The following is a 27,409-nucleotide window of genomic DNA, read 5'->3' as shown; positions in this document are numbered from 1 at the left end:
GAACAACCTTAAGATAGAATTAGGGTAAACACACTTAGTAATACCTTTATTCTGATCTGGTACAGTGGCATTTTATGAGAGATTTTTCAGTGTCAGGGATGTCCTCCACTGAATTCTCCTGAGGGCTTCTACAGTAGACGGAGATGCCCATTCTCTGTCGCAGAGGTCAGAGCTCAGCCAGACCGGAATCATGATGCAGCAGCGTCATGGCAACTGGACTCTGGTCCGGGGCTCTCAAGGGCTTCCGAGTGACCTTAGTGGGGAGGAGCACGATGTCTGGACTCGCGTTTAAAATATGGAAATCACAATCCTCGGCCGGTGGACGCGCGCTCACAACACTCCACTTGGCATCTTCATCCTTGTCCAGAAGCCTCCACAATGTTTTTTGTTTTTTTTTTAAATAAAGGATGAAATAGTCTAAGAAAACAGATAACGTACCCAAGGTCCCAGAGCTGGCAAATCCTAAGGAATTCAGTCTCCACTCTTCCCACGCCAAAGCCCTTTTCGCTCCCCTACCGGTTCTTCCCTCGCCCGGGGGCATCTTCTGGCGGAGGAGGGCTCGTTCAGGTAAAAGCTTGAGTCGGGCTCGATCAAAACCCTGGGGCGCCTGGTAGCGCCCTACGTGCAGGCAGCGTGCCGGTTCGGCGTCGCAAATGGCGGGAGACCCGTCAGGCCCGGCTGGCCGGCTCCGGACGCTCCCGGCCGGGAGGAGCTCAGGGTCCTCTCCCGCGGGCCAGCGACCCCCACCTCTGCGCGCTGGGGCAGCCGGAAGCCCGCGGCCCTGCCCGCCCCTGGCGGGTCCCCGGGATTCTAACGGAGCCGCGTGCCCGGGGCGGGGCCACACGCGATTGGCCGCGCGGAGTCGGGGGCGGGGCCCGGCGGGCCGGCCGGGCGGGCGCCGACAATGAGCCTCCATAAAAGGGAGCGGCGGGGGGCTGGGGCCCCGGATTGAGCCCTCCCCCCCCCCCCACCCCGGGGTCTTGACGGTCTAAGTCTTAGGGAGGCCCAGACGCGCCCGTCCGCAGGCTGGGCCGGCGAGCGGCGGGCGGCGGGGAGGGGACTGCGCGGGGCGCGAAGTGGCAGCCGCCCTCGGCGCCCAGGCCTGCGCGCCCGTCCTCGGCGTCCGGTCACCAAGATCCCACCCCACCCCACCCCCCGGGCCGCGCCATGGCTCTGAAGGCCGAGGGCGCCGCGCTCGACTGCTTCGAGGTGACGCTCAAATGCGAGGAAGGGGAGGATGACGAGGAGGCCATGGTGGTGGCCGTAATTCCGCGGCCCGAGCCGATGCTCAGAGGTGAGGAGGGGAGGGGATCCCACTTCGGCGTCACGGTCCGGGCTCGGCGTCCCCTCCTCAGTCCGGGGTCCGGGTACCCCTCCCCCACCTCCAGTCTGGTGCCCAACCGCCCACACCCGACTCCAGCCTGAGGCCCGGGCGCCCCCTTCCTCACAGAGTCTGAGGCCCTGGCGCGCTTTTGCTCCACCCCCACACCAGGGTTTGGAATCTCAGGCCTCCCCGAACTCCCCCTCCCCCACCCCTGCCCGGGGTCTGGAGCCTTCGATCCACGCCCGGCGCGCTCCGGATCTTCCGGTGCCCGAGCGCCCCCTCGCCCGGGCCCAGCACGACGGCTTCGAGGTGACGATGGCGGGTCCCACGCCCGGGAAGGCAGAGGCAGGCCCAGGGGCCAGGCTGTGTTCTAGGCCGAGGGGCGTCAAGGCCTCCAGGCCGGAGGCCGGGGCCCTTCCCCTCGGGGTTCGGAGCGACTCGGTGGGTGGAGGCAGGCGCCGGTGTAGCCCGCCGAGAGGTGGGTTTTAAGGGCGCTCCAACCCTAAAGCTTTCCTGCGCTTCCCCGCCACCATTCCCAGGCCTTGTACACGCATAAGCCACAGGTGTCAGATTCTGGCGCTAGAGGGGTGAAAAGGATTGCTTACGGCACACAGTTTTATTAAAGAAATGTTTGCTACAGGAGCCCTTGGCCACTCTAGAGGGAGATGGGCCTTGAGATGGGATTTGAAGATCAATGTGTAAGCACTCACTTTCCCTTCCTCCTCCACCGATTTTTCCAGCCCTCAGGATGTTGAGGGCCCTAAGGAAACAAAAGGCCACCTTCATGGAAGACATACTATTCATGAAAATGCAGATCTTTGCATTCCTGGATACCTCCTCTCTTAGTGGGGACAATACCCAAAAGCTTGAGAGCAAGGCCATTCATTTAGCTTCAGCAGAACATACTGACGTCTCCCTACACCGCCTCTCTTCCTTTTTGGAGGGCTTTAAAATGAGGGAAATAAAGCTTTTTCCATCTGAAAGAGGTTCTCTCCCTACCTTTGCTAGCATTTATTGAGTGCTCAGTGGCAGACTGTCTCAGTTAACCATCTCAACAACTGCGAAAACATCCTTCTTCACCAGGGAAGTGGGTTCATGCAACAAGTATTTGGGGCACCTCTTATATGTCAGGGCTTCCCAGGTGGTGCAGTGGTGAAGAACCCGCTTGCCAGTGCAGGAGATGCAGAGATGTGGGTCTGATCATTGGGTTAGGAAGATCCCCTGGAGCAGGAAATGGCAACCCATTCCAGTATTCTTGCTTGGGAAATCCCATGGACAGAGGAGCCTGGCAGGCTGCAGTCCATGGGGTCACAAAGGGTCAGACACGACTGAGCACCACACTTACATGTCAAGCATTGTTTTAGGCTGGGCATGCTAATTAGTGTAAACAAAGTCGAAACCGTGCTCTTCTGGAATTTGTGTGTATATGCTAATGACCAGAGATAGATGAATATAAATAAATGTATAGCTTGTTAGATGGTGACTAGTAGTTCAGAGAACACTGAATCAAGAAGAGTGAGAGTGGTTTATTTGGAGTAGCAAGTGGTCGGGAAAGTCTTCTTAATAAGGTGAATTTTGAACATAGACCAAAGGAAGTGAAGAATGGAATCCTGTAGATAATTGGAGGTAAGGCATTTTAGGCAGAGAGAACAGCAATTGCGAAGATCCTGAAACAAGTTTCTTGAAAGGTTTGGTGCACGGGGGTAAGAAAAACACAAATTCAAGGTTTTTGGCTTGAGTGACTGGAAGGATGGACTTCCCATTTGCTGAGACAGAAAGACTGAGGGGCAGGCCTGTAGGAGGTTACAGTTTAAACAAGACAAGTTTGAGAAGCACATTGAAGCACAGAGGTCCAATGATAAATAAGACACATGGATCTAAATTTCCTGGGAGTGTCTGGCTAGAGGTATAGACATGGGAGTTGTCAGCAAGCAGGCTTTGGGGCAAGACCGCCAGAGGAAGGAGGTGGACACAGAAGGGGTCCTAGGACTGAGTCGTGGAATGCTCCCGTGGTTCGAGCTTGGAGACTGAGTCGATCCTTACCAGACATTGCTGAATGCCATAGCATGCCAGGCACTGGGCCAGTTGCTGGAGATACAGGTGTGAAGGATCAAAAAATCGATGCTGTCACAGACCAGCGGCGAAGTGAGGAGACACAGGAAACAAGAAAAGCACGTGTGTCGTCAGGCAGCGTTGTGTGCTCTGGAGGAGATGAAGTGAGGGGAACAGGACGCTCAGGTGGGGCTGATGGCCGCTTTCTCAGGAATGGCAGGCAGGCCTTGGTGAGAAGACGGTTCTCTCCTAGAGAAGGAACTGGCACGGGTGCCCGAAAAAGAGCCTCCATGAAGTAAGAAAAGAACCAACAGAAGGTGGTGCCCTGTAAACCAGGTGACAAAAATCAAGATGAAAGAAGTGATCTGCCAGGGGATGAAGTTGAAGTGCTGACCGCTGGGTGTAGCATTGGTGACCTTGACAAAGCTATTTTGGAGGAGTGGTGGGAAAGAACTGCAGCTACTGTCACCTGGGGGAGAGGTACCACCCAGCCTTGGAGCTAAACCTTCTGAGACCAAGCCAGTTCTCAGACCTGTTTCAGATGCCACCTCTTCCAGGAAGTCCCCAGGTATTAGGACCTCCCCTGTTTGTATATTGCCCCATCCTCTCAGGTGGGAGAGAGGTGCACCCACAAGGGATTAAAAGCTCTGAGATGCCAGGCTCACGAGGATCTGAGCCTGCATCCTTTGCGAAGCTGAGAACGGTTCCCACCCTGTCAAATGTCATGGTCCCGTGTGCACAGGGAGAAGGTGCTGGGTCCACCCTTGGGGATGGACAAGGTCACCGCTGCAAAGGCTTTGGGGGAGAGGCCCCTTGACAGGGCCCCAACGAGTGGAGGACCAGGCCTGGATGCCCTTCGCTGACCCAAGGCTCATCGAGCATCTCCTCCCTGCATGCCAGGCCCTGCAGGAGAATAAGATGACAAAGTTTGCTGTTCTTGTCCTTGAGGAAGTGAGCACTGTCAGAAGTCAGATGTGGATACAATTGCCGGGGGTGGGTGATCGGAAAGGCTTCACAGGGCCGAGAATTTGAGTAGGGCCGTGAAAGAAGTTTGCCAGACTGATGGGGTGGTCTGAACAGTGTGCCCAGACCAGAGCCATGCTGGAATGCAGTCTATGGAAAAACCTGTTGGACCTGTGGTCGGAGACTAGGTTGGGCTAGCGGGATGTGGTGGCATGTCTGCTGCTTTTATTGTGGCTGGTGCCTTGTGGGCTCCAGAGGGGGAAGAAAAGAGACTCTAGATGGGAAAGGTCCTTCCTTGCACACACCGCCAGGCTTGGGGAACCCTGTTCTCTCTTGCTGGTGTGGGTACCTCTACTGATAACACCTTCCCCCTCCTCTCCTCCTTAGTGGCCCAGCAGGAAAAGATCCCACCTCCCAGGCCCAGCCTCCTGGAGGCGGGCAACGATAGCTCTGAGGAGCCCAGACAGCAGGTGTCTTGGGAGCAGGAGTTTCTGGTGGGGAACAGCCCGGGAGGCAGCGGGCGGGCACTGTGCATGGTGTGTGGGGCCGAGATCCAGGCCCCCTCAGCAGACACGGCGCGCGCCCACATCCTGGAGCAGCATCCTCACACCCTGGACCTGAGCCCTTCCGAGAAGAGCAACATCCTGGAGGCCTGGAGCGAGGGGGCGGCCCTTGTGCAAGACTTTCGAGCGGAGCAGCCGTCCCCACCCCACTCAGGTAGTGGGGGCAGGGGTGGGGGCAGAGGGGAGAGTCGGAGCTCGTGATTGATCATTGGTATCTGCCCACTTCAGACTCAGGCCAGGACTCCGACCCGGACCCTGCCAGGATGCCAGCAGAGATTGTCGTTCTCCTCGACTCCGAGGACAACCAATCCCTCCCCAGAAGGACCCGGCCCAGGGGACTTCGCCCTCTGGAACTTCCTGGTCAGTTATCCCAAAGCCAGCGAGGCTGAGTTGGGGTGAGGGTATCATGAGCCCCGCCAGCTGGGTGGAGACAGGCTGCTCAACAGGTACCCTGCAGCCCTGGAGTTGCGGGAGTCAGGCCTCAAAAAGGTCTTATCTTTTGCAGCGGCCCCTGTCCCAGAGCCAGTAAGCAAGAAGCCCCGTGGTCAGAGATGCAAGGAGCCCTCTGGGGAGGAGCCGGTCAGGAAGAAAAGAGGCAGACCTATGACCAAAACCCTGGACCTAGACCCAGACCCTGACCCAGGTGAAGGGGAGGAAGGTGTGGGCTCCAGGGGGAAAGCTGGGGTGGGAGGGGCAGGGGTCACGTGCCCCTCAGCCGAGACCCAGGCGGGCCTTGGGAGTGTGGCCTCACAGTTTGATCCCGTCCTTCCTTCAGACCCCCCCTCGCCGGACTCACCCATGGAGACCTTCGCTGCTCCGGCCGAGGTCCGGCACTTCACGGATGGCAGCTTCCCGGCTGGCTTCGCCCTCCAGCTCTTCTCCCACACCCAGCTCAGGGCCTCAAACCGCAGAGACTTGCCCAAAGAGGGAAAAGGGGCCGAAGGAGGTCGTCTCCAGCCGGAAAGCCCCTCCCCAGGTGAGCGCCTGAGCTGCGGGTGGCAGGTGTGCAGGGTTGGGAAGGCCACGTCCCCAGGGTGGAGCCCCAGGCAGAGGTGACCGGCGCTCTGGTCCCCGGGCAGCTGGGCTGAGGGCAGGTGGATTTGAATACAGCAGCCAGCCTGAGAGCTGAGGTTTTGGCACGCTTCTTGGGAGCATCCTGGTTGTTAGGTTGAGTTAGGCCAGTGTTCCCCAAAGCCTGACACCCATCACCACACTCACGGTTGATTCCAGCTGGGGCCTGAGGTGCCCACCAGGGGCCTAAATGGGACTGATAACAGGAGACGGAGGTCAATGCGCCACAGACCCTCAGCTCAGGGTGTGTCTGGTAATACCAGTGGGCACTTGGGTTTATATCATGTTCTCTGGTTTTAAGAAACTTATATGCAGCTCATTTGGCGCTTATAAAAGTGTCTTTTTCCGAATGGCTGAGTCTCAGAGAGGTGGTTCCTTTTCCACGTCCATGTGTTCCCTTCCTGTGGCTGCTGTAACAGATTACCACAAACTCAGTGGCTGACAACAACATAGATACACTGCCTTTTAGTTCAGGAGGCCAGAGTCCTCGTACGGGAGGTGTCAGCGGGCTACAGGCAGGGTGTCGGCAGGGCCAACTCCTTTCTGACTCCTAAAGAGGGAGTCTTGCCTCTTGCAGCCTCTCGCGGCTGCTTGTATTCCTCAGCTGTGCTCGCCTTCCGTCTTCAGAGCCAGCCGTGCCCAGGCTTTCTTAGGCTGCCATCTTTGGTTCTCGCTCTTCGACCTCCTCTTTCCCCTTTAAGAACCCTTGTAATTACACTGAGCCCTCCTAGGTCATCCAAGGCTCCATTGAATTTTAAAGTTGGTTGATGAGCAACGTCAGTTCCTCCTGTAGCCTTGATTTTCCCCCACTGTGAACGAACGATACTCACAGCCCTGGGGATTCGGACGTGGACGTCTCTGAGGGACTGGTACTCTTGCTAGGACAGTCACCTAATGCAGCAGTAGCAGAACTGAGATGAGACTGGGCTGTGTTCCAGCAGGGCGCCTGGTTCCTCTCTCTTTGTCTCGCCCGGCCAGGCCCTGCTCGCAGCATCTAGGGTGCAGAAAGTGGTTCTTGAAGGAGTGAATGTGATACACAGAGTACCGCATCCCGGCCCGCCTGAAACGGGCACTTGGAGTTGAAGCTCCAAGAAAGACAGCACACGGGGTGCTGGAGGCTCCCCAGAGCAGGGCTCCCAAAAAGGAGGCGTGCTTTTTGCTTAAAGAAAAAGCTTCACTTCCCTTCAGCCCACGTCACTCAGTGGTGACCACTGTCAAAAATTTGGCTTATGTCCGTCCAACCTCTCACAAAGCTCTGCGTGCACATAGGTGCCTGTGTACTCCTGTCTGTTTATTTTTGACCCAAAGGGGCTCTGCTGTCTCCAGTCTGAAGGTGGGCCTCACCCCCGTGGGGTTTTAACTGTCTCAGGTCTCAGCGTGAGTCACCTTGCGTCCTGCCTTCCCAGGACTGCACTCTGCCTAGACTTGTGTGTTTCCTGGTCCCCCTCATGTCAGCGGACCTCTGCTGTACACAGCTGACCTCTCCCACTGGCTGGTGGGTCTTCTGGTTTCATTCTAGAGGGCGGGGGCTTCATTTCAAGCCTTGGGGTACCCTGTGCCCAAACTCCACCTGTCTGGAGTGACCAGTAGCTGCGAAGAGCATCCTTGAGGTCTCAGGTTCTTTTGGGGTGAGTGGGCAGAGCCTGAAACTTCGGGGTTCAGCCGTCTCATTTGAAAGGGAGGGAGGTGCTGAGCCATGTCCTGACAGCGGCAGGGACCTGGAGAGGTTGGGGACAGTCCAGAAACCGCAGGAGATGGTGAGTGACACAGCGGTGCGTGTGCCTGCAGCCTGACCCAGGAAGCACCCTGAGAAATGACACAAGTGGTCCTCTGAGGGGCCCAGGCCAGCAAATCCAGACTAGCAGGGTGCCCGTGATGGTTCTATGCACAGTACGGCCTCCAGACTAGTGACTGTAGACTGGTTTTGGGTTTTAAGAACCCAAAGCTCAGATGTCTCAGAAACATGTGAGGCTTCAACCAGAATGTTCTACTTTGAGTTGTTTAATTTTTTGAAGTTCTCCAAAGGTCTTATTGGACTAGAGATCGTACCACTTTAAAAAAGAAAATTAAAAATCAAGGATTTAGAAGTTGGGAGTGGGCAGGAAGTCACTGTGGTCAGCTGAGCTGATGGACATGTGTGTGAAGCCATCAGGGAAGACTTGCTGGACATTCTGGGGCCTTACAGGATGAGGGTGTCCAGGCCAGGAGAGGCGGTGAGCCATGAGGGCCCACTTGCAAGTAGTGGAGAAAATCCTTGCTGGTGTTTAATTAGAATAAGACCTTGAGACCTGGCTTAGGATACCTCAGCTAGACCAGTGTGTTCCTGACTGGACCGAGGAGAAGAAAGTGTATGTGTGTGTGTGTGTGTGTGTGAGAGAGAGACTGGACCAAGGAGAAGAAAATGTGTATGTGACTGGACCAAGAAGAAGAGTGTGTGTGTGTGTACCAAGAAATAGAAAGTGTGTGTGTGTGTGACTAGACCAAGGAGAAGAAAGTGTGTGTGTGTGTGTGTGTGTGACTGGACCAAGGAGAAAAATGTGAGTGTGTGTGTGTGTGATTAGACCAAGGGAAAGAATGTGTGTGTGTGTGTGTGTGTGTGTGTGTGTGTGTGTGTGTGAGAGACTGGACCAAGGAGAAAAATGTGAGTGTGTGTGTGTGTGATTAGACCAAGGAAAAGAATGTGTGTGTGTGTGTGTGTGTGTGTGTGTGTGTGAGACTGGACCAAGGAGAAAAAAGTGTGGGAGTGAGAGAGAGACTGGACCAAAGAGAAGACGGGTGTGTGTGAGACTGGACCAAGGAGAAGAAAGTGTGTGTGTGAGACTGGACCAAGAAGAAGAGTGTGTGTGTGTGTGCTTCATGCGTGGCAGGCTTTGTTCACTGCTGTACCCTCTGCACCGGGAACAGGGCATGCACAAAGAAAGCCCTTGGAAAAGATTTACCCAAAAAAAAAAAAAAGATTTACCGACAGATGAGTGGATGGCAACTGCCTTCACTCGTCACTCTGGTGGTGACATTTCCAGAGTCTCTGCTCCGATGAGCCTTAGTGAGAAACGAGAGATGGGTCCCAGCCACCCCCAGAGGTGGTGCTCACATTTGCACACACATGCACAAGTGTGGAGGAAGAGAAGGGGGCTGAAGCTGGGGGAGCAGAGGGATTTGGGCCGGGCCAGGAGGCAAGTGGGGGTGGTTCTGGGCTCGGGGTGCTGAGCCCCCGGTTTACAGAAGAGGAAACTGAGCCTCGGGCAGCCCATGTGTGTTTCGCCCATGCAGCGCCCAGCCTGCCGCAAGTGCCAGGGATCAAGTCTCCTCTGTTGGACCCTGAGCTGTTCTTTGCTTCAGGTCTTCCCCATCAGCTTACACAGAGGTGTTATTTCTCCCTTCTCAGCCCTCATCCATCATAGCCTCTGTCACATTTGTCCCCAGCTTTGCTGAAAAGCTTTTCTCAACAGTCTCCAGTCTGTCTTTGGAAGCCATTAGATTCAACCTCATGCTTACCACCTACATGTCTTTTTTGGCAAGATGGCCACTGACCTCCATAAAGTTAGACCCAGTGGTCAGTTCTCAGTCCCTGTTTTTCCTGATCAGCAGAAACCAGGAGCCTGTCCCGCCCTCCTTCCTGGAGGCTCATTCTGCCCTTGGCCTCTCAGGCCGCACCGTGAGGGGCTTGCCCCTGCCTCTCTTGCCTGTTCGCTTCCAGCTCTCAAAAGTTGGATCCTATGGTGGTTCTACTTCCTGTTTCTAGAGTATTATGCTTCCTTGGGTCTGGAAGTTTGCCTGTTTCATTCACAGTAATATCCCCAGTGCCCAGCCCAGAATGGGTGCCGTCTGTGTATTTGGCAAATGAATGAATGACCCAACCGTGAGTCAGGATCTGTACTCACACCCTGGGTGATCCCAGGCTCGAAGCTTGTCATGGGCCCACCTTCCCCACCGCCCCGGGCCTGTCCCTTCGGCTCCAGCCTCTCTCGCGCGCAGTTGATGTGTTTGGTTGGTTGTATAAAAGATCCCCCAAACTCTGTGTTTCTGACAGCATTTTTGAATGGAACCCGCAGTCTCCTCCCCTACCCCAGCCTCTTTACTACCCGCTCCCCGGGCTTCACTTCCCCGGGAAGCTGGCTGCCACGTTCTTCAGTTTGCTTGGACCGAAGCCTCAGAGTTGTCATCTATCTCTCTCAGACCCCACTTCAGTCTGTCAGCAAATCCTGTTAGCCCCACCTCCAAGATGCTCAGGTTTCACACACACACACACACACACACACACACACATACACACACATACTCACACTCACTCACTATCTCTACTGCTGCTCCCTTCATCCAGGGTTCCTTAGACTGTCTCCTGGCTTCTGATGATTGCCCGCTGCGGTCAGTCTCCTATAGCAGCCAAAGCCCCCCTGAAAACACAAGTAGGATCCTATCACTGCTCTGCTCTGCTCAGCCCTCCAGCGCTCACTGTAACATCCCAGAGAAAACTCAAGAGTCCTCATGGGACTGGTGGTCCTCACCTTTCCTGCTCACCAGGGCATCCGCATGTCCTCTTCCTCCCACCAGGAATGCTGTTCCCCAGCTAGACACCGTGGACTCCTCATTTCCTGCCCAACTTTGCTCACGGGTCAGCTCCAGTCACCTCTGTGAGATCCTCCCTGATATCCTGTCCCCTACTCTGGTGTGCTTTTTTACTTTGCTTCCATCCGTATATATCACATTGCGTTTTTAATTTGTTTATCTTGTTTATTGGCTCTCACTGCTGGAACATAAATTCCAGAAAGGCCACTTGATCTGCCCCATGTGCTGGGGAACCCCCAGCAGCTAGACTAGCGTTGGGCACAGTGTGGTTGCCCAGTAAGTTATTGAATTAAGGAGTCCAATGAGAGGGCCCCACCTGTCCTCATAGTGTGTGTCAGGAAGGCAAACCAGCTCATGTGAACACAAAGCAGAGTCTGTTCAGTTGCACAACCCGGTGGCAGCCATTGAGTCCTGTTCGTCCCAGCAAACGGTATAGCAAAGTTGTACCCGTTTTCCCTGCCAAATCGCGAAGTCTCTAGAAACAGTAAAGGCAAAAACCACGGGTTTAATGCAGACACCTCACAGTTGTCACCGGTTTCTGTTTTCTGGGTTTGCTTTTTGATGTAACTTTTGGAACTGCTTATGCAATGCCCAGGGCGGGGTTGGTACCTGACAGGGCCGTCAGTAGTCCGCTTTCCCATCTTGAGATCTGATTTTGCCCATTGTGAGTAGCTTCTCCATGCTGGTAATGTGGACACGTGATCCCTGCGTGGCCAGTACTGACTCAGGAGATAAAGAGCCTGGTCGGGTTTGCAAAGCAGAGCTGGATGTTCACCCCAGGACTCTCCGTGCAGTGCTCCCTCCTCCACCCTGCATATTCACCTGGGAGCTCTTTTGTGAGAGCCCTGTCTCCTTTGGGGTGTTCTCCATCCCACCACCTCTGCCCACGCAGGGCAGAGCCCATCAGGCTAGGATGCCCAGTAAGTTTCAGGTGAAACAGTCAGCTGAAGATAAAGGGGTAAGGGGAGCAGAGGACAGCACCAAGCATCCGTGTGGGAAATACAGGAGGAAGGCTGCGGAGGGCCGGTGGCGGATGCCCCAGGAGGCGTGATGCCTCTGTGGTCAGCGCTGGTCCTGGGGTGGACCAGGAGCGAGGCCTCCCACTGTCCCTGGGCTTCCCCTCTGACTGCCCGTCCAGGGCTGTGGAATGGAAGGCCTGGGAAGGGGGATGTGACTTACCCAGACCTTCTAGGAACACCCTGAGGCGATGGCCTGGAGAGCCCTGACTGCTCTCTGTCCTCACCCCTGCCCAGCTCCCCCTCCAGGGCTTCGCGGGACGCTGGATCTCCAGGTCATCCGCGTGCGACTGGAGGAGCCCCCTGCAGTCAGCCTCCTGCAAGACTGGTCCAAGCATCCCCAGGGCGCCAAGGGCGTGGGAGCAGGTGACGCCCCAGACTGGCCCGCAGCTCTGTCGGAATCCAGCAGCGCTGTCGGGGCACAGCCAGAGGCGGGAAGTGGCCTGTAGGTTCTTGCTTTTCTGGGGTGGGAGGGAGGGAGGGAGAAGGCAGTGTCCCCCTTGGGCTTATCACACAGAGCCCCCCAGCTTGGCCACCTGAGAGAGAGAGTAGAACCAGGTGCCAGAGCAGGATGGAGGAGAGGAGGGTGGGTAGCATCTGCCGTGACTCGGGGCGAGGCATGAGGCCGGGCCGGGGGCCGCCAGTGGCTGTCGAGCGGTAGGGCATTGGGCCTGTGGAGAACACCCACCCGATCCTTTTGCTGACCCCGACCTCTACTGTCTCCCGACTTCCTCCCGCCCTCTTGGCCCCCCATTCTCCCTCGGCACAGTGCCTTACACAGGAGGTGGTCGTGAACTGAGCCCCACTACCTCGGGGGACGCCTCTCCTCCCCCCCGCAGGCCCCCAGAGCAGGAGGCCTCCATTACCTCTTCCCGCTCCATCCCCACTGGTGGCCGACTGGTCACTCACTGTCCTGTTCACCTCTTTTCCTGTTGTATATATCTCCTTTGTTGACAATAAATTATTTTTTTTTATTAAGAGAGTTCGTCTGGGCCATCATTGCGGGGAGGGGTTTGCTAGCAGGCTGTCCAGCCCCCTAGAGCGACCCTGAGAAGCAGGAGAGCTGACAGGGGTGCTGGGCGTGGGCCAGAAAGCTGCGGCCCCGGGCGTGGGCCAGAAAGCTGCGGCCCCAGAGGCTGGCGCGGGGTGGGGGCAGGCCATGTCAGAGGGGCGCCTCAGCCTCTCCCCTCACCCCTGCCCTCCAGATGCGGTCAGGAGCGCCTTTTACACATACCTTCTGACTGACTTGGTGAACCTCCGTCCGAGACAGGCCACACTGGGGCATCCGGGGAGGAGCTGAGACCTAAGGTCATCTTTCTGGTGTGCCCTGGCTGTGGCCAGCGTGCAGGGGCACCGATGCCTGCCCCCCCACCTCCCCCACCCCATGACGGGAAGGCAGGCAGGCCGCCTCCAACCTTTCAGCCTCGTGGTCAGCCTTCATCTCCTTCGCTTACTCACAGCGAGCCTTTGCCTGGTTTTCCGGTTCCCTGAACCAGGAGATAACCCACTTTGGATCTCTTCCCCATATTCCTTACCCCTTCCCTCCTAAACCAGCCATCACCAGCCAAACCTGCATAGGGTGGTTTTTCCTCTGTGGTGATGGGGGCTCTCAAGAGAGGCAGAGAGAGCGCTCAGATCCCCAACTTGACTGTCCCATATAGAATCCAGGGGTGGGTGGGAGAAATAGGGCCGTCTACCCTCTGCCCCTGGCCTGCTCCATTGCTTCTGATGGGTCTTGTGCATCCTGAGGGGGATGGACTCGCAGGGCAGTTGTTCCTGTACAACACTGAGCCCAGCAGGTTCTGAGACTGACCAGAAGGCCAGTCCCGAAATCGGGAAGAGTCTGGGCTGAGCAGGCTGTGCTGTGTGGCTGTCTGAGCTGTTGTCCCCCATGGGCCCAACCAGGCGTGATTGGTTCGTAGGATGTGGCCCTTTCTCCCTCTCTGATGAGCTTGGGAGAAAGAGTCCGAGGATGTCAGGGGCCCTTTTCCAGGGGAGGAAAACTGAGCAAGGATTCAGGACCCCTGGTGTCTCAGGCCACTCCACCAGTGCATGAGGGCCATGGAACTCCCCTGTGTCTCTCCCCCCGTTTCTGCAAATTGGCAGAACTTGATCCTTCCGAATAGGAAGGAATAAGTAATGCTGAAATGCTCTGAACCACAGATTGAATTATTGCAGGTGGTTGCTGTCTGTCTTTTGAGTCGTGTGACTGTTTACATTTATGCCAATGTGCTTTTAAAACAACGTGGCTGTTGTTGGGTGTTGACAATTGGGAGAACTTACAGAAAAGCTCGTTGTACAATTGTGAAGCTAAATGCATCTTCGCAGCTGTTAATTATGATTGAAGGTTTGGCCCGCTAGACTGTGAGCTCCTTCTGGGCGAGGGTTGGATTGCATTGACTTCATTTTCCTAGTGTCCTGTGTAGGGCCTGGCGCAGAGTAGGTGCTCAATAAATGTTTGTTAAGTGCCCTATTGGTGTGTATTCCTTTGTGACGTTTTTCCTGTGTGGGCTGGTCCTCGGAATGCGGTCCTCTGCTATCACAAGGTAGCTGTCGGAGTAACTGCTGGTGGTGTGGTTCTTCCGTGGCTTAAGCCCCACATCTTGGGTGGCAGGGATCTGGCCAGCCTCAGCCGGGACCCCCGGGACTCCATGAGCTTGTGAGGCTGGAAGCTGCCTGTGGGCACATCTGGGCTTCCAGGGAGAGGCAGAGAGTGGAGCCTGGAACATGGCTCCACCCAGAGTGCGGAAGGAGGTTTCTAAACACCAGTGAAGGATTGCTTGGGGTCCACCACCGGGGCCAGAGTCACTGTCATAGAGGCTGCAGCACCAGGAAAGCCTCCCTCGCAAATATCAGCGACCCAGGGGCTGATGGTGCAGTGCCGAAGTCCAGCCACAACTGAGAAGAATCGGGACAAGGGTGTCACCACCCAACCCCCCACCCGTGCCCCTAGTGCCCAGTACTCCTTTGCGCTCTGAGGCCGGCCACCTGCCACCCTTCACAACTGCCTTCCTTGGGGTGCAGGTCAGAGAGCTCTTTTTAGAGACCTGTGGGCAGAACCAGACTGAGAGAAGGGAAGAAGCACCCACTTCTCTCCTTGAAGAGAAACTGAGCTATGGTTGGACAATGGGGGTCACTGGCTGAGCACCTCTGTAGCATCCGGTTCCATCATGGCTCTGGTCCAGATTGTGGCTCCGGCAACCTGACCCCCCTTTTCCAGTGCCCCCACCCCAGCTTTCTCACACATGCACACACGCGCACACACACGGCCAGGCTGCAGTCTGGCTCAAATGGGACTGCCTTCTGGCCCTCGGTGAACTGGGAAGTCCTGCACACCATGGGGTGTGGGGAGGTCTGGGGTGGGAGAGCCTCTCTGAGGGGATCACAGCCTCTCTCTGTCTGTCCCCCCGGCCAGTCTGTTGTGGGGGGCACCCAGCTGACCCCGAGGCAGGATGGGAGCTGCTGTTGCAGGTGCGCTGACAGGTAAGGTGACCCCACCGCAGCCTGTGTGTCTGTTCCCCACCTCCCTGGAGCCGGTCGCCTTCACATCACTGAATCCAGCCAGTCCCTTTCTGACCTCTTTCCGTGGTCAGAGCTCACCCGCCTCCAGACAGGAAGCAAAGCCACCATTTTGGGCCTCTCCCAACACCAACAACAAAGCCTCTGGTCTCCTCAGGCCCCACCTTCAGGAGGCCCGGGGCAGCAGGAGCAGCACCCTGCAGGGTCAGACTGCACAGCTGCGAATGCAGGCCCTGGGTAGCCCTGGTGCTGGGAACTGGGGGGGTGGACAGGACACCGCCCTGGTCCCCAGGGTGGGTCACCCCACGCTGTGCCTGTGATACAGATGAGGAAACGTGGTACCTGCCTGCCACCCCAGAGCAACTACAGCAGCAGAAGCTGGCCAGGCCCAGGTCTGTGACCTCAGAGCTGCTGTCTCCGGCGCCCCGCGGCCTGTCTATGCCCTAGGGAGGCCCAACATGTCTTCCCTCCAGAGCCTGGAGACCCTCGGTAGGTTTGGGGCGGGAGTTGACTCAGGAATCAGGAAGCGCATTCAAAACGACAAGCACTCACACCTTTTTCGTTTTCATAATTTCATTTATTATTTATTTTTGACTGTACCGCGTCTTCATTTCCATGAGGGCTTTTCTCTGGTAGTGGTGACTGGGCTTCTCATCGCAGTGCTTATCTTGTGGAGCAGGCTCTAGGGCACTAGGTCTCAGCAGTTGTGGCTCCCGGGCTCTAGAGCACAGGCCCCATAGTTGCAGCACACACGGGCTTAGTTGCTCCAAGGCAAGTGGACCTTCCGGACCAGGGATCGAACCTGCGTCCCCTGCATTGGCAGGCATATTCTTTACTGCTGAGCCACCAGGGAAGGCCACTCATACCTCCTTTGCTCCAGGACCGTAATAGTGGTGTCCAGGGCCCTGGTCGTGCCAACTTCCAGAGGCCCCCAGGCCCTGGCCCCTGCTGGGATCTTGCCCTGTGCCTGGCAGTGCCCACTGGAGCGGCTCACCACAATGTGGAGGGGTGCTCATCACAGCCGGAGGAGGCAATGGCACCCCACTCCAGTACTCTTGCCTGGAAAATCCTATGGATGGAGTAGCCTGGAAGGCCGCAGTCCATGGGGTCGCTGAGGGTCTGACACGACTGAGCGACTTCACTTTCACTTTTCACTTTCATGCATTGGAGAAGGAAATGGCAATCCACTCCAGTGTTCTGCCTGGAGAATCCCAGGGACGGGGGAGCCTGGTGGGCTGCCGTCTGTGGGGTCGCACAGAGTCGGACACGACTGAAGTGACTTAGCAGCAGCAGCAGCTCATCACAGCTGTCTCAGGTGATGATGTCTGGGAACCAAGCCGAAGGCTTTGAGGATGTGGGGAGTCTTGTTCCTCACTGACCTCTTTCTCCTGAAAGGTGCCTGGGCTCCTGGGTGGGTCCTGCCTGCTGCCCTGGCCTCACTCTAACCTCTGACCGGGTCAGACTGGGCTTGGTATTTGGAGGCTATAAAAGCAGCGTGTGATGTCCACATGAGCTGGGGCTGCCCTAGGGGACAGGGCATAGGGAGGGGCTTCTCCTTTCCAGACTCTGCCCTGACCCCTCCACTCCTTCTCTCTGATCTGACCACTTGCCCACCCACATCCTCCTGGTTAAGTGGTTGGCCTTGGAGAGACAAGCCCATGGCCCTCCAAGGTCAAGATCACTGTACTCTTCAGAGCTCAGGATCAAGGGGCCAGTCGGACCCTGGCCCCAGCTGTCAGCTGGATGCGAGGCGTTCACTGTTTGGGTGTTCTGAATAGTCATGAGCATGAGACCGTACCGCAGCTCTCCCCACACCCTGGACAGCAAACTTGGAACTTTTCCGAGCGTCCAGCAGGGATGAGCGCCGGGTGAAAGGGCCCTATTTTTTTCTCTCTTCTTTCATGATCATGGACATCTTTCTTTTTCCTCACCTCTCACTTTGTGGGATCTTAGTTCCCCAACAGGGATCAAGTCCAGTGAAAGCATAGAGTCCTAACCACTGGACCACCAGGGAATTCCTGATCACAGGCATTTTCATACCCACCCAAAAGAAGAGAGAGGGGGAATAATGAACCGTGATGTATCCATGACCCAGTTTGAACAAATATGGACAATTTTCATTTATCTTTATCTTCCCCTCCCTTCCGGATTATTTAAAAGCAAATCTCAGGAGTTACCTGGTGGCGCAGTAGTTAAGAATCCTCCTGCCAGTGCAGGGAACACAGGTTCCATCCCTGGTCGGGGAAGATTCCACGTGCCTTGGAGAAACTAAGCACGTGCACAGCAGCAACTGAGCCTGTGCTCAAAAGCCCACAGGCTGCAGCTACTGATGCCTGTGTGCCTAGAGCAGCAAGAGAACAAGAGAAGCTACCGCAGCGAGAAGACTGCGAACTGCAACTCGAGAGGAGCCCCTTCTCTCTGCTGCCAGAGAAAGCCCATGCGGCACTGAAGACCCAGGCACAGCCAAAATACATAAATGAATAATTTTTAAAGTGAAGAAGAGCTAAAGAGCCTCTTGATGAAGATAAAAGAGGAAAGTGAAAAGGCTGACTTAAAACTCAGCATTCAAAAAACAGAGATCATGGCATCCGGTCCCATCACTTCATGGCAAATAGATGGGGAAACAGTGGAAACTGACATTTCATTTTCTTGTGCTCCAAAATTGCTGCAGATGGTGCCTGCAGCCACGAAATTAAGACACTTGCTCCTTGGAAGGAAAGCTATGACAAACCTAGTTCAGTTCAGTTCAGTCTCTCAGTCGAGTCCGACTCCCTGCGACCCCATGAATCGCAGCACGCCAGGCCTCCCTGTCCATCACCAACTCCCAGAGTTCACCCAGACTCACGTCCATCGAGTCAGTGATGCCATCCAGCCATCTCATCCTCTGTCGTCCCCTTCTCCTCCTGCCCCCAATCCCTCCCAGCATCAGAGTCTTTTCCAGTGAGTCAACTCTTCGCATGAGGTGGCCAAAGTACTGGAGTTTCAGCTTCAGCATCATTCCTTCCAAAGAAATCCCAGGGCTGATCTCCTTCAGAATGGACTGGTTGGATCTCCTTGCAGTCTAAGAGATTCTCAAGAGTCTTCTCCAACACCACAGTTCAAAAGCATCAATTCTTCAGTGCTCAGCCTTCTTCACAGTCCAACTCTCACATCCATACATGACCACTGGAAAAACCATAGCCTTGACTAGACGGACCTTTGTTGGCAAAGTAATGTCTCTGCTTTTGAATATGCTATCTAGGTTGGTCATAACTTTCCTTCCAAGGAGTAAGCGTCTTTTAATTTCATGGCTGCAGTCACCATCGGCAGTGATTTTGGAGCCCAAAAAAGTAAAGTCTGACACTGTTTCCACTGTTTCCCCATCTATTTGCCATGAAGTGATGGGACCGGATGCCATGATCTTCGTTTTCTGAATGTTGAGTTTTAAGCCAACTTTTTCACTCTCCACTTTCACTCTCATCCAGAGGCTTTTTAGTTCCTCTTCACTTTCTGCCATAAGGGTGGTGCCATCTGCATATCTGAGGTTATTGATATTTCTCCCGGAAATCTTGATTCCAGCTTGTGTTTCTTCCAGTCCAGCGTTTTCTCATGATGTACTCTGCATATAAGTTAAATAAGCAGGGTGACAATATACAGCCTTGACGTACTCCTTTTCCTATTTGGAACCAGTCTGTTGTTCCATGTCCAGCTCTAACTGTTGCTTCCTGACCTGCATACAGGTTTCTCAAGAGGCAGATCAGGTGGTCTGGTATTCCCATCTCTTTCAGAATTTCCACAGTTTATTGTGATCCACACAGTCAAAGGCTTTGGCATAGTCAATAAAGCAGAAATAGATGTTTTTCTGGAACTCTCTCGCTTTTTCCATGATCCTGCGGATGTTGGCAATTTGATCTCTGGTTCCTCTGCCTTTTCTAAAACCAGCTTGAACGTCAGGAAGTTCACGGTTCACATATTGCTGAAGCCTGGCTTGGAGAATTTTGAGCATTACTTTACTAGCGTGTGAGATGAGTGCAATTGTGTGGTAGTTCGAGCATTCTTTGGCATTGCCTTTCTTTGGGATTGGAATGAAAACTGTCCTTTTCCAGTCCTATGGCCACTGCTGAGTTTTCCAAATTTGCTGGCATATTGAGTGCAGCACTTTCAGTGCTGCAGCCATGAAATTAAAAGACGCTTACTCCTTGGAAGGAAAGTTATGACCAACCTAGATAGCATATTCAAAAGCAGAGTTTTCCAAATTTGCTGGCATATTGAGTGCAGCACTTTCACAGCGTCATCTTTTAGGATTTGAAATAGCTCAACTGGAATTCCCCGACAGCATATTAAAAAGCAGAGACATCACTTTATCCACAAAGTCTGTATAGTCAAAGCTATGGTTTTAACGGTAGTCATGTATGGATGTGAGAGTTGGATCATAAAGAAGGCTGAGCACTGAAGAATTGATGCTTTGGAACTGTGGTGTTGGAGAAAACTCTTGAGAGTCCCTTGGACTGCAAGGAGATCAAACCAGTCCTTCCTAAAGGAGATCAGCCCTGAATATTCATTGGAAGGACTAATGCTGAAGCTAGAGCTTCAACACTTTGACCACCTAATTGAAGAGTCAACTCATTGGAAAAGACCCTGATTCTAGGAAAGACTGTGGGCAAGGGGAGAAGGGATGAGGGGAGAGGATGAGGTGGTTGGATGGCCTCACTGACTTAATGGATGTGTGGACATGAGTTTGAGCAAACTCCAGGAGATAGTGAATATCAGGGAAGCCTGGTGTGCTGCAGTCCATGGGGTTGCAAAAAATCGGACACAACTTAGAGACTGATCAACAACAACAACAATTTAAAAAGTCTCGGATATTGTATCATTTCATCTGTAAATAAGTCTGTATCTCTCAGAAATTCAGACTCTTTTCAGTAAAATATATCATATTGCACTTGCAAAATTAATAATTCCTTGGTGTCACTTACTCTGGACATAGGGTATCTCCTCCCAACTGCTGCTACTGACCCTGGACGTGCGGTATCTTCTCTTGGCTGCCCACCACTCCAGTGCTGCACTTTGCTGGAGCAGCTGTGAAGAGATACCCCACATCCAGGGTAAGAGAAACCCCAGTAAGATGGTAGGTGCTGAGAGGGCATCAGAGGGCAGACAGACTGAAACCACAATCACAGAAAACTAACCAATCTAATCACACGGACCACAGCCTTGTCTAATTCAATGAAACTAAGCCATGCCATGTAGGGCCACCCAAGACAGACAGGTTATGGTGGAGAGTCCGGACAAAATGTGGTCCACTGGAGAAGGGAATGGCAAACCACTTCAGTATTCTTGCCTTGAGAACCCCATGAACAGTATGAAAAGGCAAAAAGATAGGACACTGAAAGATGAACTCCCCAGGTCAGTAGGCGCCCAGTATGCTACTGGAGATCAGTGGAGAAATACCTCCAGAAAGACTGAAGGGACGGAGCCAAAGCAAAAGCAACACCCAGTTGTGGATGTGACTGGTGATAGAAGCAAGGTCCGATGCTGTAAAGAGCAATATTGCATAGGAACCTGGAATGTTAGGTCCATGAATCAACGCAAATTGGAAGTGGTCAAACAGCAGATGGCAAGAGTGAACGTTGACATTCTAGGAATCAGCAAACTAAAATGGACTGGAATGGGTGAATTTAACTCAGATGACCATTATATCTACTACTGTGGGCAAGAATCCCTCAGAAGAAATGGAGTAGACATGGTCAACCAAAGAGTCCGAAATGCAGTACTTGGATGCAATCTCAAAAACAACAGAATGATCTCTGTGCATTTCCAAGGCAAACCATTCAATATCACAGTAATCCAAGTCTATGCTCCAACCAGTAATGCTAAAGAAGCTGAAATTGAATGGTTTTATGAAAACCTACAAGACCTTTTAGAACTAACACCCAAAAAAGATGTCCTTTTCATCATAGGGGACTGGAATGCAAAAGTAGGAAGTCAAGAAACACCTGGAGTAACAGGCAAATTTGGCCTTGGAATACAGAATGAAGCAGGGCAAAAGGCTAATTGAGTTTTGCCAAGAGAACGCACTGGTCATAGCAAACACCCTCTTCCAACAACACAAGAGAAGACTCTACACATGGACATCACCACATGGCCAACACCGAAATCAAATTGATTATATTCTTTGCAGCCAAAGATGGAGAAGCTTTATACAGTCAGCAAAAACAAGACCAGGAGCTGACTGTGGCTCAGATCATGAACTCCTTATTGCCAAATTCAGACTTAAATTGAAGAAAGTGGGGAAAACCACTAGACCATTCAGGTATGACCTAAATCAAATCCCTTATGATTATACAGTGGAAGTGAGAAATAGATTTAAGGGACTAGATTTAATAGACAGAGTGCCTGATGAACTATGGATGGAGGTTTGTGACATTGTACAGGAGACAGGTATCAAGACCATTCCCAATAAAAAGAAATGTGAAAAAAGCAAAATGGCTGTCTGAGGAGGCCTAATAAATAGCTGTGAAAAGAAGAGAAGCAAAAGGATACACCCATTTGAATGCAGAGTTCCAAAGAATAGCAAGGAGAGATAAGAAAGCCTTCCTCAGTGATCAATGCAAAGAAATAGAGGAAAACAATAGAATGGGAAAGACTAGAGATCTCTTCAAGAAAATTAGAGATACCAAGGGAACATTTCATGCAAACATGGGCTCAACAAAGGACAGAAATGGTATGGACCTAACAGAAGCAGAAGATATTAAGAACAGGTGGCAAGAATACACAGAACTATACAAAAAAGATCTTCATGACCCAGATAATCACAATGGTGTGATCACTCACCTAGAGCCAGACATCCTGGAATGGGAAGGCAAGTGGGCCTTAGGAAGCATCACTACAAACAAAGCTAGTGGAGGTGATGGAATTCCAGTTAAGCTATTACAAATCCTAAAAGATGATGCTGTGAAAGTGCTGCACTCAATATGTCAGCAAATTTGGAAAACTCAGCAGTGCCCACAGGACTGGAAAAGGTCAGTTTTCATTCCAATCCCAAAGAAAGGCAATGCCAAAGAATGTTCAAACTACCGCACAATTGCCCTCATCTCAACACGCTAGCAAAGTAATGCTCAAAATTCTCCAAGCCAGGCTTCAGCAATACGTGGACCGTGAATTCCCAGATGTTCAAGCTGTTTTTAGAAAAAGCAGAGGAACCAGAGATCAAATTGCCAACATCCGCTGGATCACCGAAAAAGTAAGACAGTTCCAGAAAAACATCTTCTATTTCTGCTTTATTGACTATGCCAAAGCCTTTGACTGTGTGGATCACAATAAACTGTGGAAAATTCTGAAAGAGATGGGAATACCAGACCACCTGATCTGCCTCTTGAGAAATCTGTATGCAGGTCAGAAAGCAACAGTTAGAACTGGACATGGAACAACAGTCTGGTTCCAAATCGGGAAAGGAGTACATCAAGTCTGTATATTGTCACCCTGCTTATTTAACTTATATGCAGAGTACATCATGAGAAATGCTGGGCTGGATGAAGCACAAGCTGGAATCAAGATTGCCGGGAGAAATATCAATAACCTCAGATATGCAGATGACACCACCCTTATGGCAGAAAGTGAAGAAGAACTAAAGAGCCTCTTGATAAAAGTGAAAGAGGAGAGTGAAAAATTTGGCTTAAAGCTCAACATTCAGAAAACTAAGATCATGGCATCTGGTCCCACACTTCATGGCAAATAGATGGGGAAACTGGCAGACTTTATTTTTCTGGGCTCCAAAATCACTGCAGATGGTGACTGCAGCCATGAAATTAAAAGATGCTTACTCCTTGGAAGGAAAGTTATGACCAACCTAGATAGCATATTCTAAAGCAGAGACATTACTTTGCCAACAAAGGTCTGTCTAGGCAAGGCTATGGTTTTTCCAGTAGTCATGTATGGATGTGAGAGATGGACTATAAAGAAAGCTGAGTGCTGAAGAATTGATGCTTTTGTACTGTGGTGTTGGAGAAGACTCTTGAGAGTCCCTTGCACTGCAAGGACATATAACCAGTCCATCCTAAAGGAGATCAGTCCTGGGTGTTCATTGGAAGGACTGATGTTGAAGCTGAAACTCCAATACTTTGGCCACCTGATGCGAAGAGCTGACTCATTTGAAAAGACTCTGATGCTGGGAAAGATTGAAGGCAGGAGGAGAAGGGGACAACAGAGGATGAGATGGTTGGATGGCATTACCGACTCAATGGACATGAGTTTGAGTAAACTCCAGGAGTTAGTGATGGACAGGGAGGCCTGGCGTGCTGTGGTCCATGGGGTTGCAGAGTCAGACACCACTGAGCGACTGAACTGAATGTCACTTAATATCCATTCAGTGTTCTCATTTCCCAGTTGGTCCACGAACATAATTTTTGTTGTTGTTATTTTTTAATATTTTGATTGTGGGAAATACACATAGTGAGTACATTCATGTTGTTGTACAACCCATCTCAAGAACTCTGACGGGAATCTTTTTAAAGCTGATTTCTTTGAATCATGGTCTAAGTATGGTCCATGTACAGCATTCACTTGACAGGTTTCAACCTGTAACAGCCTTTCTTTCCTCTTTTTCCCTATACCTTTTCTTTTTTCTTAAGAACACAGTGGCTTGCTCTGTGGACTGAAGTTCCTCCATTCTGAATCTGGCTGATCACATTCCCGTAATATGCTTGCAAGTTCATCCATCAAGGGAGGCAGTTTTGAAATGGAGGCTTGAGAGGGCCTCCTCTGGAGACATTTAAGCAGAGAGAACATGTAGTTACTTAGGGAGGGGAGTTCTGGGAAGAGGGACAAGGAGGGCCAAAGCCCTGTGGATTTTGTTTCCTGGGAGTTCATAGACCCTGTTGATACTAAGGACACCACCCAGGCCAGAAAATGTCCCTGCTGTCCTTGGGGCTGGGGACCTCAGGCACTGCCCTCCCCAGGGAGGATGACGGTCAGGAGCAGGAATGTCCCCCCGGACACACGTGCTGCCAGCCAGGAGCAAGCCTGCAGCTTTGGGCATACTGATGAGTCATTTTCCACCCGCCCGTGCCCCCCTCCTCCCGGAAGCCAGTTAGAGCCCTGGATACCCGCTGGTACTGACTCCCCTCTGCCAGCTCCAAGTCTAAGGCTGCTCTTGGCCCATCTGACGTCCGCACGAGATGAGATGCGAACTCCTTGAGGGCTGGCGGCCTGCGGGCCCCCATGGGCTGCTCCAGTTTCTCCAGTCCTTCCTGGCAGTCCTCTGCTTATCCTTGAGACCTGATTCAGCATCACCTCCTCTAAAAAGCTTTCCCTGCTGCTTCCTCCAGCCCCTGTGCTCCCACAGGCCCCAGATCATCCACTTAGGGTATTCCCCTCTGAGACCCTGGAAAACCTACCCACTCCTGCTTTGGCCTCTGCTTCCCACCAGCATTTCTTCTGCCAACATGGCCACCTGATGCTCAAGGCATCGAGGATGCTCAACCTTCTTAGCCATGGAGGTGGCAGAACCCTGCCTGTGGACAGTCGCCCAGAATGGGAGTGTGGGTGGCCCAAAGGGCACTTCTCACCAGAACAGACTCTGAAGGTGGCCTCCATGCCTACTGCACCTGCCCCTCCCCACTTGCCATCCCAAGTTGGTATACAGTGGCCTCCATGGGCAGCTGGAATTTCCTGCTGCACTGGGCACATATGAGCGAGGCTGGTAGGGACACGGTCTCCTCCACCCCAGGCACAGTGTCAAGTCCTGGGCGAAGAAGGGCGAGAGTGACATGGTCACTGCAGTAGGGTTTGAGACATTGCCTCAGACTGTCCCCGTTGCTGTCACAGAATATCATACAGTCATGGCTTATGGGCTTCCCCGGTGGCCTAGCTGGGAAAGAATCCACCTGCCAATACAGGAGACGCAAGGGACACAGGTTCGATCCCTGGGTCGGGGAGATCCCCTGGAGAAGGAAATGGCAACCCACTCCAGTATTCTTGCCTGGGAAATTCCAGGGACAAAGGAGCCTGGTGGGCTATAGTCCATGGGGTCATAAAGAGTCCATGCACGCATGGCATACAATAACAGAAATTTATTCCTCATATCTCTAGAGGCTGAGAAGTCCAAGATCAAGTTGCCAGATTCAGTGTCTGGCGAGAGCCTGCTTCCTGGTTCATAGACAGCTGTCTTCTTATCATGTCCTCACACGGTGGAAGGGACCAGGGAGTCTTATAAGGGCCCTTGTCCTGGGACTTCCCTGGTTGCCCAGTGGTTAAGAATCCACCTGCCAATGCAGCGGACGTGGGTTTGACCCCTGGTCCAGGAACTAAGATTCCACAGGCCGCAGGGCAACTAAGCCTGTGTGCCTCAACTACTGAAGCCAGAGCATTCTGGAACCTGTGCTCTGAAACAAGAGAAGCCGCCTAATTGAGGAGCCCACGCACTGCAACCAGAGAGAGCCCACAGAGCAACTAACAGCCCCTTGCACCGCAATGAAGACCCGGCATGGCGCATCCAAAAATAAATAAATATTAAAAAAAAAGAACTCTCATCCCATCCCTTCCTGACCTAATTGGCTCCCAGAGGCCACACCTCAAAAACCATCACCTCAGGGGTATTGTTCAGTCACTCAGTCGTGTCTGACTCTTTCCGACCCCACGGACTGTAGCATGACTCACCTGATTCATTAGTGAGAGAATTGGGGCCAGGATGGGCTCTCTCACATCTGATTCAGGGTTGGTGTTCTGGGAGGTGGGGAGAATACAGTAGAGAGATTTAATAGAAGAGTCGGGAGGCTAGCTAGAGTCTGCATAGTAATGACAGGAGCCCACACAGTGCACTGGCTGTCCACCCCGCTCTGTCCCTGCATGTTTCATGTATTATCTCATCATTGCCTCACAAATCAACCCTGTGAGGTAGGTACTTTTATTATCCCCATTTAACAGATGGGAAAATTAAGGCAGAGCAAGGTTAAGAGGCTTACCTAAGATTACACAGCCGATAAAGAGCAGCCTGGCAGCAGGGGCTATGTGTTTTTGCTCACGACCCCCACACAACCTGCCTCTCTCGGGCTCAGAAGCCTGAAGTCCATTCCCGTGTTCCTACTCCCACTGGCAAGGGGCCAAGCTTCTCTAGGCTTCGATTTCCTTCTGAGTAAACCTGAGGAAATAATAGTGCCTCTCGCTTGTAAATGTGATTAAATCCATATAGGAGCCAGTGTGGGTTAGCCCTGAGAAAAGGGAAGGCGCCTGGGAGTTCCTGTCCTTGTGTAGCTCACATCCTGGTGGAATAATAAGTGTATTCTATTCCATCAATTCTAAGATGCACATTTTCCCATACTCTAATCTCTGAAATGTCTTAAATTCAATAAGAAAAGTGAAAGTCACTCAGTCGTGGCCGACTCTTTTTGACCCCATAGACTGTAGCCCACCAGGCTCCTCTGTGCATGGAATTCTCCAGGCAAGAATACTGGAGTGGGTAACCGTTCCCTTCTCCAGGGGACCTCCCCAACCCAGAGATCGAACCCAGGTCTCCTACATTGCAGGCAGATTCCTTACCAGCTGAGCCACCAGCGAAGCCCCAAATTCAATATGGTGTATGGTAATAATGCTTCCCTGGTAGCTCAGCTGGTAAAGAATCCGCCTGGAATGCAGGAGACCAGGGTTCGATCCCTGGTTTGGGAAGATCCCCTGGAGAAGGGAACGGCTACCCACTCCAGTATTCTGGCCTGGAGAATTCCGTGGACAGAGGAGCTTGGCGGGCTACACTCCATGGTGTTGCAGAGTTGGACACGACTGAGCAACTTTCATTTCACTTTCAATGATGATAAACTGCATGATGAAAGTTTAGAGAAATCGAGAGTAAAGCTCAGTGAGATAGGAGGGTCTCTGGTGAGTCAGAGGACATGCATGGGTCTTGCCACACCCTGTCATCTGACTCTTGACCAGAAGGCTCTCCTCACCCACAAGGTGGCCTGCCTGGAATGAACAAGTTCTCTGGCTCCCCTGATTGGGAAGAGAAGATGGAGAACAGTTGCAATGGTTCACAGGGGTGAGAATGAAAGTGTCTCCATCTAGCACTTTGGGCTCCCCTTGGCTTTTCCTCTCCTGGCCATGGGAGGAATTGCTAGTCTAAGCCCCTGGACTCTGCAGCTGGGAATCTGTAATCCTCGCCTTCTCCAGTGGGCATCACAGCTGCCCTGGAGCACTGCTCCTATTGGCTGACCTCTACCTGGTCTGGGGCCTGTGAGAGATGCCTTTATTCTTGCATTCGTTTTCACTTGTTCAGGTTGGAAAGTCTGGAATTATCCTTAACTCTTCTCTCTCACCTATCTCCTAAACCAATCCATCAAAAAATCCTTTTGGGGACTTCCCTGGTG

General features: G+C 52.8%; 1 protein-coding gene across 2 annotated transcripts; it reads left to right on the top strand.

Moving 5' to 3' along the window:
* Positions 1–873: 873 nt before the first annotated feature.
* SPINDOC (spindlin interactor and repressor of chromatin binding) lies at positions 874–12,533 on the top strand. Of its 2 annotated transcripts, none has more exons than XM_086384455.1 (6): positions 874–1,294; positions 4,727–5,056; positions 5,131–5,262; positions 5,408–5,545; positions 5,678–5,878; positions 11,793–12,533. In XM_086384455.1, the coding sequence occupies exons 1-6, from the start codon at positions 1,168–1,170 to the stop codon at positions 12,002–12,004; spliced, it is 1,140 nt and encodes a 379-aa protein (XP_086240581.1). In that variant the 5' UTR covers positions 874–1,167; the 3' UTR covers positions 12,005–12,533. The 2 variants fall into 2 exon arrangements, with proteins under 2 accessions (XP_086240581.1, XP_086240582.1); XM_086384456.1 differs by lacking the exon at positions 11,793–12,533 and adding an exon at positions 10,525–11,052 and having other exon boundaries at positions 881–1,294.
* Positions 12,534–27,409: the final 14,876 nt, after the last annotated feature.

The sequence above is a fragment of the Bos grunniens genome, chromosome 29, assembly GCF_055505025.1.
Source record: "Bos grunniens cultivar Pamir isolate PY7600 chromosome 29, Bosgru_T2T1.0, whole genome shotgun sequence".
Classification (NCBI taxonomy): domain Eukaryota; kingdom Metazoa; phylum Chordata; class Mammalia; order Artiodactyla; family Bovidae; genus Bos; species Bos grunniens.
Note: the sequence above shows the minus strand (reverse complement) of the source record. Positions and strands in the feature narration are given on the sequence as shown.

Coding starts and splice junctions, on each gene's coding strand:
- SPINDOC (XM_086384455.1), top strand. CDS start 1,168: ATGGCTCTGAAGGCCGAGGGCGCCGCGCTCGACTGCTTCGAGGTGACG. Junction 5,546..5,677: donor AGACCCAGACCCTGACCCAG/GTGAAGGGGAGG, acceptor TCCTTCCTTCAG/ACCCCCCCTCGCCGGACTCA. Junction 5,879..11,792: donor GCCGGAAAGCCCCTCCCCAG/GTGAGCGCCTGA, acceptor ACCCCTGCCCAG/CTCCCCCTCCAGGGCTTCGC.